A 14454-nucleotide genomic window follows, 5' to 3' on the forward strand; every position below is an offset into this window, starting at 1 on the left:
AATTACAAAGAACCCAGTTTCTTTAAAAATAACAAATCACCTATTTGACTAATTAAACTAATGAATAACAAGCACTGCCCACCAAGAGATAAACCAGTTTTTTTAAATTAAACAGTCAGCAGTATCCATGACAACTAGGATAATTAATCTATTCAGCCAACTGTGTCCACTCAGCCATTCAACGAGATTGTGATGTGACATTATAAACATCAGAATTTCAATAACTACTCATTCATTGAAAGAATCAAATATAAGCTGTTATACAGGAAATAAAGCCACAATAACTCTGAAATAAACTAGTAAGTGACAAGGAAAAACTTATATAGGAAATAAAATCATTTAGCCATGTCTGGGAAAAGAGGGAGTCGAAGCTACATGAACAGAACTGCTTAGACACCCACTCGACAACACGTAGCTTTATTGCCACAAGGCCAACTGACTGCCCTGCAAAAGAATTTAGAGAGTTAATCACAAGCAAGCTGTGCTTTCAAACAGTCAATGCCAAATATTACAAGGAACAGGGAAGCTACTTCTGATGAGACGGCTTGCTGCAGACTTGATGGACTGGAGTCAATAACTTAGATAGATTCTAAAGAATCAACAATAGTCTCACATCATCGACCTGAAGACCAAAAGAAACAACAAGAATCCAACACCAAAACAATTCAGCAGCAAATCTTTGAAGAACATCACTGCACAAGGATCGAACCCTGGACACTTCCAGAGGAAAAACACTTGGCTGGAATTGTAGCTAAATTCATTAATTCAGTGAACAGCTAAGTTGAGTTGTGAGGCTTAACTTGCTTACTTCAAGGGTTGTTTTTGGCGACTACATGCAATAAAGTTTGAATCATTGTTTCAGTACTTGACTGTCTGAGAGTGTTTTTTTTTAATAAATAGCCAAATTTAAAAACATAGCTAGTGGTGATTACACAAAATGGCTAATATGAAAAGGTCTTTCCTGTCTATGCCCTTTAATTTTATACATCCAAACCATGTTACACTCAGTCTCCTCTGCTCCAAGAAAAACAACTCTTGACTGTCCAATCTCACTTCATAACTAATAACTTTGGAACACTAATATCATCTGCATTAGCAATCACATCATCATTGGCCTTATTATTCTCCAAGTAATAATTTTCTGTGCTATCAAGCACATTTAATTTTCCACATTTCTTGAATGATTTGTCGAAAATCTCCATTCTGATTTCATCCTGGGCCTCCACAATCCACTCACATATGATTGCTAACATCAACGGTCCTATGTTCCCTCCCTTGGTGAATATCTTTTCTTCTCTGACCATCCAGCCATTCAGCTATTCTCCTCATGCTAAGCTGGAAGGGCCTGTTTAGAGAAACATTTAATGGTTAAACAAAAACCAGTAAAACCATTGGAAATTAATGCAATATCTCTGTTTTGCAATCTAACTTCAATGATATTATCAATAAAATATGACCTGAAAAAAGTCCCAAAAGAGAAGACTTATTCTTTATACAAGTCTTCTTCACATAATAATCAGAATCTCCATATTTTCAAGGCACCTGTGCCTTTATTATGGACTACCTTTTTGGGAATTCTTGTCTTAGGAGGGTTTCTCTCTTGAACATCGCCACTGGATTTACTTTAGTCGCATCTGACAGATACAACAGCACAATGATGAATCTACTCTTTTAGGCAAATATTTTCACTAACATTATTTTCTCTCCAACACTGTTCATTGTTTGCCTGATTGGCATGTCAAAATTCATGGGTGTCTTAATCCTGCTCTCTATACAGACCAATACATCTTGATTGTTCTAGCAATGTTTGATAATAAATTTATATGTGCTAAGCTGTCATCAGATTTCATTGGAAGATGTTGTGAAATGTTGATTTTCTGCCACAGAATAACATAAATGTGGCACTCCAACAAGGGCTAGCTTTAAAACCTTGCAATGTCTTTTCTCAGAGTGAAGATTCGGATAGATCCTCAAGAAACCAAGTCTATTCTAGTAACTTTTATTGACATTAACTTTGCAACCTCATCGTCCAACACCAGCCACACGTAGGACTTTGTCAGTGTTTGTTCATTTATTCTTAGGCAACTAAGTAAAGTATCCTTCCTCCAGTCACAAATGTTCTGCTTTGATACCTTCAATTCTTTAGCTCCTGCAAAATTATTTGGCTGCTCTGCAATTTCATCAACTTTTAAGTTTGAATTCTGTTATGTATCTGCTATTCCTTTTGATACTATATTGTCATATTAAAGGCAGGATTTGCACAAATGCAGCATGTGTGATAGCTTAACACTACATGATGACATAAATACAGTTCAATAGCTGTCTTCAAAGTTGGCATTCTATAATTCTATCAAGTAGATTAACACCAGAGTTTGGACTTTTGGCTAAAAGTTGGGAATCAATTTTTTCATGTGCCACATGGCCTTTAGAAGTGTGATATGCTCTTCCTATTGGATGTCAGAGTTAATGGAGAATTTCCATGTGACTGATGATTAAGTCTGCAGTAACGGTTGCGAATCCTATCAGATCGTATGGATTGTTTGGAGCAGCAGTTAAAGACAATGAGGAATTTACAAGAGCTAGGGGGTGTGATGGATGGCACTGAGAAGGGAGAAAAGTCACAGATACAGTCGGGTAGATGGGTTAACTCCAGGAAAGGTAGGAGGGGTAGACAGCAAGTGCAGGAGTTTTCCGTGGCTATCCCCATTTCAAATAAGTGTGCTGTTTTGGAAAATGTAGGGATGATGGACTCTCAAGGGAATGTAGCGCGAACATCCATGTTTCTGATATCAAGACAGGCTATAATGTAAAGAGGGTACATTGGGTTCCAAGCGATCGATTGTGATAGGAGATACTCAAGTCAGTGGCACAGACAGATGTTTCTTCGGCCAGCAGCGAAAAATCAGAATGGTGCATTGCCTTCCTGGTGCCAGGATCAAGAATATCTCAGAGTGGGTGCAGAATGTTCTCAAAAGGAGAAGGGGACCAGCAGGAGTTCATTGTACACGCTGGTTCTAACGCTCAAAAGGAGAGAGGGACCAGCAGGAGGTCATTGTACACACTGGTGCTAAAAATGTAGGAAGGGAAAAGAATTAGATTCTTAAGGGAATACATAGAAAGTTAGGCAGCAATTTAAAAAGGAGTTCCTCAAGGGTAGTAATATCTGGATTACTCCTGGTGTTATGAGTAGTGAGGATAGGAATAGGAAGATTGAGCAAATGAATGTGTGGTTGAGAAGTTGGTGCATGGGAGAAGGGTTCACAATTCTGAATCATTGGAATCTCTTCTTGGGTACAAGTTACCTGTACAATAAGGACAGATTGCATCTGAATTGGAAAGGGACTGGCAAGAAGATTTGCAAGAGCTGCTCAGGACGATTTAAACTAGTAAGGTGGGAGTGGGTGGAACCAGGGAAATAGCCAGGAAAGAGATCAATCTGAGAATTGTACAGTTGAGATAGGGAGCGAGTCAAACAGTCAAGCAAGAACTAAGCAGAGAACAAATTGATGAATTAAACTGAATTTACTTTAATGCAAGAGGCCTAACAGGGAAGGGAGATGTACTCAGGGCACGGTGAGGAACATGGGAATGGGATATCATGGCAATTACAGAAACATGGCTCAGGGATGGACAGGACTGGCAGCTTAATAGTCCAGGATACAAATGCTCTAGAAAGGATGGAGAGGGGGCAAGAGAGATGGGGGAGCGGCACTTTTGCTAAGGGATAGCATTACTGCTATACTTAGGAAGGATATTCCCGGAAATACATCCAGGGAAGTTACTTGGGTGGAATTGAGATATACGAAAGGGATGATAACCTTGTTGGGATTGCATTATAGACCCTCGAATAGTCAGCAGGAAATTGAGAAACAAATCTGTAAGGAGATTTCAGTTATTGGTAAGAATAACAGGGTGGTTATGGTAGGGGATATTAGCTTTCCAAACATAGACTGGGACTGCCATTGTGTTAAGGGTTTAGATGGAGAGAAATTTGTTAAGTGTATACAAGAAAATTTTCTGATTCAGTATGTGGATGAACCTACTAGTGAAGGTGCAAAACTTGATTTACTGTTGGGAAATAAGGCAGGGCAAGTGACTGAGGTGTCAGTGGGGGAGCACTTTGAGGCCAGCGACCATAATTCCATTCGTTTTAAAATAATGATGGAAAAGGATAGACCAGCTCTAAAAGTTGAAGTTCTAAACTGAAGGAAGGCTAATTTTAAATTTTCCCAAATTTCACCTTGTAAATAGGTAGTCCATCAACATCGCAGGTGACTGTTTTTATTGCTCTTTATTGCACCCAAAGATTTATGGAAAAGGGTCTTTAAAAGGTAGCTCACCATTCCTCTGGAAGTACTTGTGCTCCTTAAAAGGCATCTCGACAGGGTATATGAATAGGAAGGCTTTAGAATGATATTGGCAGAGTGCTGGCAAATGGGACTAGATTAGGTTAAGATATCTGGTTGGCTTGGACAAGTTGGACTGAAAGGTCTGTTTCCGTGCTGTACATTTCTATGAGTCTATAACTATAGCATGAACTACAAAACAAAGTACCAATGAAATTTGAAAAAAAAAACAAAAATCAGTTCAAACTCTAAAATTTCGTCCACAAGGGCACTGTTGATCTAACTACAGCACATGGACTGCAATGGTTCAAGGTGGCAGCTCACAACCTCCTTCTCAAGGTGACGAACCAGTGATCCCATATCCCATGAGTGAATAAATGAAACAAGAAGAAACTCTAAGTCTGGCAGCACCCCATGTCAGAAAGCACAGTCTGATCTGAAAAAAAGGGCTCAAAATGTAACTCTGCTTTCTCAGCATAGATGCAGTCAGACCTGCTGAGTTTCATCAGCAATGTGAGTCTTTGTTTCAAATTTACAGCATCCCCACTTCTTTCATTTTATTAATGTGGCTGTTTTTTTAAAAAATCAGTTTCAATAACCTGAGCAGAATCAATTAAAACAAATTGAATGATTTTGTACAAGCAGCAACTTTTGCGATTTTTAAATTAAATAAAGTGGTCATCATCTTTAAATCCGTAAATATGTAATGAGTAGTAGCACAGATTCCTCTTCATGTTTTAGTTTAAAACAATTCACAACTCTATTACCTCGCAAATGCATTATCTCTGTAGTATCTACTTCTATATGGCTGTTTTGGCAATTCCTGCAAAGCAAAAGAAAAATGTAAAAATCTAACCAATGCAATATCAAATACTTTCAAAGCAGATACAATTATCAAAATCTTCCCTTTCACCTTCCAAGTAGATTAGATAGGCGACAGATTATTTTCATAGGTCGACACAATATCGAGGGCCGAAGGGCCTATACTGCACTGTAATGTTCTACGTTCTATCTCACCCAGTTATCAGTGATAACTATTTCATTACTTTTTAAAACAAGCTTCACTGACCATGAGGTTTACACATCTCACAAATTAATCACAGGTATCTGCAAAAATAAATCCAAAGAAATTACTTAGTTTTCCCATTCTTCAATCAGACACAATATTATGGCTGCCTGGACAGCTCCATGGATTTGCATTCTCTCTACCATCTTTTTTAACATTATTGCAATGTTACAAGATTAAATTGTTCTCTCTCTCTGGATATTAATGTAATGTTAAAAGGTTAAACTGCACTGTCTTCCACCAGAAGCTGAACATTCTGGAAGTGGGTGGGGGCAACATTCATACAATAATACGGATGGCTCACACTTCATTTGGTCAGCTATTTACTACTAATCTACTGCTATTATCAAATTAAACTTTCATTTAGTCCCTCCCATTCAGAAATGCTTTCATAGCCACCCCCTGATATTGAAGTATATCACACCTACTTTGTCTTGGAGAATCACTGAGTCAGGAAATCATTTGCATAACGATTCTCCAAGATTTGGGTATTTACATTATCTCAGAGGATGACCTCATCCTACCATATTACCTGGGATAACGTGATTATGGAGGAGTGGTGGCTGGAATACCCGCGCGCATTACCAACTGACCTGTATAAAGGGGGTGTGTTTTCTTTGTTCGGGGCCTCTTTTGACTCTACTTTGCATGCCTTCAAAGAGTATCAAAGGGGGTCACCTAGCGTGCACAGGCTTTAATAAACTTTAACTGTTTGCAGAAGTTGGTACATGTGAATTGCATCTCATGTATGAAACCTTGGGAAAAGAACCTAACGTTACTATTCTTTGTTTTCCTATTTCTCTTAAACCCTTATCACTGATTATTATGATCAGGGTTGGAGAGATGAACTGATTCCTTTGCTACTCCTACTCTTCTAGTGGTCACAAAGCCTGAATTTAAAAAGAGCAGACTGTATTTAGTTCAGCATCAGAAACATGTTAACTAGGCTCTTTTCTGAACACATTATTAGGGTATCATGAAACCTTCTCCAAGCGATACTTATTAACAAATGGTTTAGACTGTGCAAAAATGCATAATTATTCTTTTTGAAAATTAACACTCAGACACTCCAATCTGATTTTAAAAAATTCAACTAAAATAACCCTACAAAAGTACTTCTGTCAGCAGAAAATGTAATTCCAGGATTGTCTCTATTCCCTTTCTTGAACAAAGAAATAACACTTGCTAGGCTCCAATCATCTGGCACTACTCCAGTGGACAGCAAGGATGCAAAGATCATCGCAAAAGGCGCAGCAATCTCTTCCCTCGCTTCCTGTAGTAACCTAGGGTATAGCTCGTCTGGCCCAGGGGATTTATCTATCCTTAGGTTTTTCAAATTTTTCAACAGATTCTCGTTCCTAACATCAACCTGTTCTAGCATATCAGTCTGTTTTACATTCTCCTCAGAAGCGTCAACGCCCCTCTCAGTAGTGAATACTGAAGCAAAGTATTCATTAAGCACCTCCCCTACTTCCTCTGACTCCAGACGCAAGTTCCGTCCACTATCCCTGATCAGCCCTACCCTCATGCTGGCCATCCTCTTAAAAGTGTACAACGCCTTATGGCTTTCCTTAATTCTACCTGCTAAAGCTTTTTTGTGCCCCCTTCTAGCTATCCTAAGTCCATTCTTCAGTTCGTTCCTAGGTACCTTGTAACCCTCTGGAGCCTGGTCTGATCCTTGCCTCTTCAACCTTAAGTAAGCTTCCTTCTTCATCTTGACTAGATATTCAACATTCCTTGTCACTCAAGGCTCTTTCAACCTACCATCCCTTCCTTGCCTCAGTACTGAACAGGTTTGTCCCACTATCAGCAGGTGCTTCCTAAACAACCCCCCACATTTCTGTTACACATTGCTCAGAGAACATCTGCAAAATTTAGGCACCCCAGTTCCTACCTAATAGCATAATAATAATCGTAAAGGTCATGGAGTTATGATTACCGTCACCAAAATGCTCTCCCACCACAAGATCTGACATCTGGCATGATTCGTTGCCAAGCACCAAATCTGGTCGGCCTATCTACATATAGTGTCAGGAATCCTTCTGGACACACCTGATGAAAACTGCTCCATCCAAACAATTCGAATTAAGTAAGTTCCAATCAATATTAGGGAAGTTAAAGTCACCCATGATAATAACCCCGTAACTTCTATACATTTCCAAAGTCTGCCTCCCAAACTGCTCCTCTATGTCTCTGTTGCTATTGTAGGCCTGTAGAAAACACCCAATAAAGTGACAGTTCCTTTCCTGTTTCTGACCTCCACCCAAACTGACTCTGTAGACAAACTCTCCTTGACGAACACCCTTTCTGCAGCTGTGTACTATCTTTGATTAGCAATATCACTTCCCCACCTCTTTTATCGTCCCCCTATTCCTTTTAAAACATTTAAACCCTGGACCATCCAATAACCATTCCTGCCCTGTTATACTCTAGTCTCCATAATGACCACAACATCATAGTTCCATGCTCGGAGTTCATCACCCTTATTCCTGATACTTCTTGCATTAAAAACAGACACACTTCAATCCATCACACTGACTGCACCTTTGCCTTTTCAAGTGCCTATCCCTCCTCATGGACTCACTGCATGCTGTATCTGGCAGCTCACGACCTACTCCATCATCTGATCCCAGCCCCATGCCAATCCAGTTTAAACGCACCCGAAGAGCTCTATCAAACCTCCCGCCCACTCCTAAGATTGCTACACTGCTCATCTTGCCTTCTAGCTTTCAACCTAACTTCCTTTTCAGGTCCTCCTCCCTTTCCTTACCCATATTATTGGTACCACAACTTCTGGCTGCTCTCCCTCCCCCTTAAGAATCCTGTAGATGCAATCCAAGACATCCTTGACCCTGGCACCCAGAAGACAATACACCATCCGGGAGTCACGCTCGTGACCACAGAATCTCCTGTCTGTTCCTCTCATGATTGAATCGCCTATCACGATCACTCTCCTATTCTCCCCGTTCCTTTCTGAGCCAGAGGGCCAGAAATCTGGGAGCTGTATGCTTTCTTTTTTTGATCAGAGCATTGAGCATAGGAGTTGTGAGGTCATGTTGTGGCTGTATAGAATATTAGTTAGGCCACTTTGGGAATATCGTGCACAATATTGGAAGGATATTGGGAAAGGGTTCAGAAAAGACTTACAGGTTTTTGTCAGGGTTGAAGGGACAGGCTGAATAGGCTGGGGCTGTTTGCCCTGGAGCTTCGAAGGCTGAGGGGTGACCTTATAAAGGTATATAAAATCATGAGGGGTATAGATAGGATAAATAGATAAGGTCTTTTCCCTGGAGTGGGGGGGATCCAGAACTAGAGGGCATAGGTTTAGGGTGAGAGGGGAAAGATTTAAAAGGGACCTAAGGGGCAACTTTTTCATGCAGAGGGTGGTGCGTGTATGAGCTATCAGAGGAAGTTATGGAGGCTGGTACAACATTTAACAGGCATCTAAATGGGTGTATGAATAGACAGGGTTGAGAGGGATATGGGTCAAGTAATGGCAAATGGGACTAGGTTAATTTAGGATATACGGTCAGCATGGATGAGTTGGACCAAGGAGTCTGTTTCCACACTGTACATCTCTGTGACACATCTGCCCCAAATCCCCACCCTCCAATCACCCACCAATCTGGGCATTGCCCTCCAATTACCGGTCACTCACCAGTCTGGACAGTCACCCTCCACCCCCAACACTAACTAGTCTCAGCATTGCCTGCCCAAACCCCCACCAATCCCTGGTCACTCACCAATCCGGGCAATGCCTCCTAATCCCCAGTCACTTAGTCTGGGCAGTGCCTCCTGATCACTCACGAATCTGGGCAGTACTGCCTGATCCCTGGTTGCTCACCAGTGTGGACCATTGACCCTCAATCCCTGGTCACATAACAGTGCAGTCAGCACCCCTCCCCACCCTGATCCCCAGTCACTCACCAGTCGGGGCAGTGCCTCCCACATCCTCAGGCCACAGTCACTCATCAGTCTGGGCAGTGCCCCTCACCTGCCTATCATCACTCACCGGCACAGGCAGTGCCCCCATCCCACCCCCGGGCACTCAGCTGTCCAGTCAGTGCCCACCACCCCCGGTCACTCAGCAGTCCCGGGTAGTGACCCCGATCACAGGTCACTCACCAGTCTGGGCAGTGCCCCCCCCCCACCCTCAGGGCCCAGTCACTCACCGGGCCGGGCAGTATGCCCCACCTCCGGTCACTCACCGGGCCAGGCAGTGCCACGCCACTCCCGGTCACTCACTATTCTGGGCAGCTACTCCCCACCCACGGTCACTCACCAGTCTGAGCAGTGCCCCCCCCCCCGGTCACTCACCGGGCTGGGCAGCACCTCCCACCCCCGGCCACTCACTGGGCTGGGTAGTACTGTCCAACCCCCGGTCACTCACCGGGCAGGGCAGTGCCACGCCCCCCACACCTGGTCACTCACCGGGCAGGGCAGTGCCCCCCACACCTGGTCACTCACCGGGCAGGGCAGTGCCCCCCACCCCCCCAGTCACTCACCAGTCTGGGTAGTGCGCCCTGGTCACTCACCACCAGTCTGGGCAGTGCCCACCCCCGGACACTCACCACCAGTCTGGGCAGTGCCCACCCCCGGACACTCACCACCAGTCTGGGCAGTGCCCACCCCCGGACACTCACCACCAGTCTGGGCAGTGCCCACCCCCGGACACTCACCACCAGTCTGGGCAGTGCCCACCCCCGGACACTCACCAGTCTGGGAAGTGCCCCCCCCACACCTGGTCACTCACCAGTCTGGGCAGTGCCCCCCCCCCCCCCCAATCATCCCATCCGGTCACTCACCACCAGTCTGGGCAGTACCCCCCCCCGGGTCACTCACCAGTCTGGGACAGTACCCCCCCCCTCCCCGGGTCACTCACCAGTCTGGGACATTACCCCCCCCGGCCACTCACCAGTCTGGGACATTACCCCCCCCCCCGGCCACTCACCAGTCTGGGACATTACCCCCCCCCCGGCCACTCACCAGTCTGGGACATTACCCCCCCCCCCCCGGCCACTCACCAGTCTGGGCAGTGCCCCACCCCCCTCCGGTCGGTCACTCACCACCAGTCTGGGCAGTGCCCCACCGGTCACTCACCAGTCTGGGCAGTGTCGCCTCCCCGCTCATTGTTTCTCGCGCCTCTTCAGTTAATTTGAATTCCGTCGCTTGATTATGACATCTATGTCCGCGCGCCCGGGTGTTTTGACCGGCGCGGACCAATCAGAGCACAGCGCGTGCCCTCCGCTGGGAACGGCATGACGGCATCAGCGAGCTGCCAGCCGCCTGCCTGGTCACGTGGCTGTGTTTTGATCCCAGATCTGTGTCTGGTGCTCCCATCAATAGTAAATACGCTCTGATGTTAGGGTCCTATGGCTTTCTAATTCACATATCTGAATCTGGAGGCCTGGGTTCAAGTCACACTTGCATCCGAGAGGTGTAATAACATCCCTCAGCAGTTTGATTTGGAAAGATATTCTTATGCTCTGATGTTGTCTTCATAAATGCCCATAGGCATAGTCTCTTCCCAGGGAACTGTATTGTGCTCACTTTTGAAGGATGTTAATTAGTTTTCGAGGGTGTAGGATATGTTATGAGGGAGGACGGACTTCATTTAGGTGCAGAAGCTGGGGTTCTCTTTATACCAGTGAACGGATCGGGTATTTCCCCTTCATTAGCAATTTTGGTAGAATAAATAAAGAGCAATTATGGAAGGGTTAATAATCGGGGGATATATATGTAACGTCACTAGCAAAAGAACCAGTTGCCATCTAAGGTGACTTTATTTTCACATAACTAAATTTTATTTTCGAACCTGATAGATTTGTAGATACAACAATCATTGGTAGCATTCATAAAAACAAGTGGATAAAAATTTAAAGGGGAAAACTCATAGGAATAACACATTTACACTGCTTGCAAAGAGCTAACACAGGCAGTAGACAGTGTTGTGCTCTTGTGCTATATGGTTCGAACAAATTGCAGTAGTACTGGAGTTTGTGAAAAGCAATGTATAAATATTAGAATTTCTGTCATTTGTGAGGGAGTTGTGACAGTTGGATCAATTTTTTCAGTACATATGAAAGCCATTTGACCAGTGTGTGACCAGTCTGGAAGAGGCGAGGCTAGTCCCATTCTTCAGCCCTATCTCCTTGGCCCTCTAAGTTAATCACTTTCAAATACCTATCCAATTTTTGAAAGCTCCTGTGGAATCTGCCTCCACCAATTTCCCAGGCAGCACATTTCAAATGCATACAACTCTTAGAAGTGAGATGTGGAGAAACATCTTCACTCAAACTCTTGCTGACTATCTTGAAATTATGACCCCTGGTTACTGACATACTAACTAGTGGAAACAGAATAGCTTTTTTAATCCTGTCAAACTTGCTTATAATTTTGAACACCTCAGTAAGGTCATCTCTTTTATCTTCTGTGCTCCAAGTTGAATGAGCCCAATTTCTTAAGTATAAAATCTCTCATTCAAAATATCATTCTAGTAAATCGCCTTTGAATCCTCTCTATGACTTTAGTATGTTTTTAAATAAGGTGCCCAAAGTTGAACACAATACTCTAAATTTAGTCTAACCAGATTTGTAGTATCATTTCCTTACTTTTATACTCTATGCCTCTGATTATAAATCCAAGCCTCCTTAAAAACTGTTTCAACTTGCCTGAAAACATCAGAGAATCCACTTAACCCCGGGTCCTTCTGCTCTAGTACTTCCCTCAAAGCTGTACCTTTAAGCCTTCGTTGTCTCTCCACATTTCTTCTACCAAAATGCATTACTTCACATTTCTCTGTATTTAAATTCATCTTTGAGGTTTCTGCCATTTAGAGTCATACAGCATGGAAACAGATCCTTCCATCCAGTTCGTCCATGCCATTCAAGTTTCCTAAACTAAACTAATCCCATTTTGCTGCGTTTGGCCCATGTTCCTCTAAACCTTTCCTATTTATATGCTGTTCAAATGTCTCTGAAATGTGATAACCGTACCTGCATCCACCACTTCCTCTGGAAGCTCATCTCACAAATAAACCACCCTCTGTAAATGTGGCCAACTTGTCAATGTCTGCCAATAGCATCATACTCACTATTCTCGTAGCTTCGGATCATTTGCAAATTTTGACCCCAAAACCCATCTCCAAATCTTTTCTGATTTATGTAAACGATAAGGAGCCCAACAATGATCCCTGGGGAATATCATTTTCAAATCATTGCCAATCTAAGAAATGCCCACCTATACGTCCTCTCTGGTTCCTATCTTTTAGCCAAGTTAGAGTCATAGAGTCATAAAGATATACAGCATGGAAACAGACCCTTCAGTCTAACTCGTCCATGCCGACCAGATATCCCAACCGAATCTAGTCCCACCTGCCAGCGCCTGGCCCATATCCCTCCAAACCCTTCCTATTCTTATACCCATCCAACTGCCTCTTAAATGTTGCAATTGTACCAGTCTCCACCACTTCCTCTGGCAGCTCATTCCATACATGTACCACCCTCTCCGTGAAAAAGTTGCCCCGTAGGTCCCTTTTATATCTTTCCCCTTTCACCCTAAACCGATGCCCTCGAGTTCCGGACTCCCCAACCCCAGGGAAAAGACTTTGCCTATTTACGCTATCCATGCCCCTCATAATTTTGTAAACCTCTATAAGGTCACCCTTCAGCCTCTGACGCTCTAGGGAAAACAGCCCCAGCCTGTTCAGCTTCTCCCTATAGCTCAAATCCTCCAACCCTGGCAACATCCTTGTAAATCTTTTCTGAACCCTTTCAAGTTTCACAACATCTTTCCAATAGGAAGGAGACCAGAATTGCATGCAATATTCCAACAGTGGCCTAACCAATGTCCTGCATAGTCACAACATGATCTCCCAACTCCTGTACTCAATACTCTGACCAATAAAGGAAACCAGACCAAACGTCGTCTTCACTATCTTATCTGCCTGTGACTCCACTTTCAAGGAGCTATGAACCTGCACTCCAAGGTCTCTTTGTTCAGCAACACTCCCTAGGACCTTACCATTAAATGTATAAGTCCTGGTAAGATTTGCCTTCCCAAAATGCAGCACCTCGCATTTATCTGAATTAAACTCCATCTGTCACTTCTCAGCCCATTGGCCTATCTGGTCCAGATCCTGTTGTAATATGAGGTAACCCTCTTCGCTGTCCACTACACCTCCAATTTTGGTGTCATCTGCAAACTTACTAACTGTACCTCTTATGCTCGCATCCAAATCATTTATATAAATGACAAAAGTAGAGGACCCAGCACCGATCCTTGTGGCACTCCACTGGTCACAGGCCTCCAGTCTGAAAAACAACCTTCCACCAACCCCCTCTGTCTTCTACCTTTGAGCCAGTTCTGTATCTAAATGGCTGGTTCTCCCTGTATCCTGTGAGATCGAATCTTGCTAATCAGTCTCCCATGGGGAACCTTGACGAAAGCCTTACTGAAGTCCATACAGATCACATCTACTGCTCTGCGCTCATCAATTATCTTTGTTACTTCCTCACAAAAATCAGTCAAGTTTGTGAGACATGATTTCCTACGCACAAAGCCATGTTGACTATCCCTAATCAGTCCTTGCCTTTCCAAATACATGTACATCCTGTCGCTCAGGATTCCCTCCAACAACTTGCCCACCAACGTCAGGCTCACTGGTCTATAGTTCCCTGGCTTGTCCTTACCACCTTTCTTAAACAGTGGCACCACGTTAGCCAACCTCCAGTCTTCCGGCACCTCACTATCGATGATACAAATATCTCAGCAAGAGGCCCAACAATTACTTCTCTAGCTTCCCACAAAGTTCTAGGGTACACCTGATCAGGTCATGGGGATTTATCCACTTTTATGCATTTCAAGACATCCTGCACTTCCTCCTCTGTAATATGGTTTTTATCCCATGTTGCCAAGGACCAGTCAATCCAGATATTTCTAATTTGTTAATAATTTGCTATGTGGCACAGTTTCAAGTGTTTTCTGAAAGTCTAAATATATAAGATCCACAGCCCTATCCTCATCCACCACTTATCACCTCAA

At 43.6% G+C, this 14454-nt stretch overlaps 1 protein-coding gene across 8 annotated transcripts in view; it reads right to left on the reverse strand.

Moving 5' to 3' along the window:
• Positions 1 to 10574, reverse strand: part of LOC140490323 (uncharacterized) — a 96296-nt gene extending 85722 nt beyond the window's left edge. For 4 of the 8 annotated variants that reach the window (XM_072589102.1, XM_072589101.1, XM_072589103.1 and 1 more), the window contains exons 1-2: positions 6006 to 6077; positions 5114 to 5169 (exon numbers count right to left, since the gene is read on the reverse strand). In XM_072589102.1, coding sequence (XP_072445203.1) covers positions 5114 to 5169; positions 6006 to 6062 — 113 coding nt within the window. In that variant the 5' untranslated portion in view covers positions 6063 to 6077. Of the gene's footprint in view, positions 1 to 5113; positions 5170 to 6005; positions 6078 to 9339; positions 9379 to 10436 lie in introns of those variants that run through there. The other 4 variants (XM_072589100.1, XM_072589104.1, XM_072589105.1 and 1 more) reach the window with 4 other exon arrangements.
• Between the last annotated feature and the right edge of the window lie 3880 nt (positions 10575 to 14454).

The sequence above is a fragment of the Chiloscyllium punctatum genome, chromosome 2, assembly GCF_047496795.1.
Source record: "Chiloscyllium punctatum isolate Juve2018m chromosome 2, sChiPun1.3, whole genome shotgun sequence".
Lineage (NCBI taxonomy): Eukaryota > Metazoa > Chordata > Chondrichthyes > Orectolobiformes > Hemiscylliidae > Chiloscyllium > Chiloscyllium punctatum.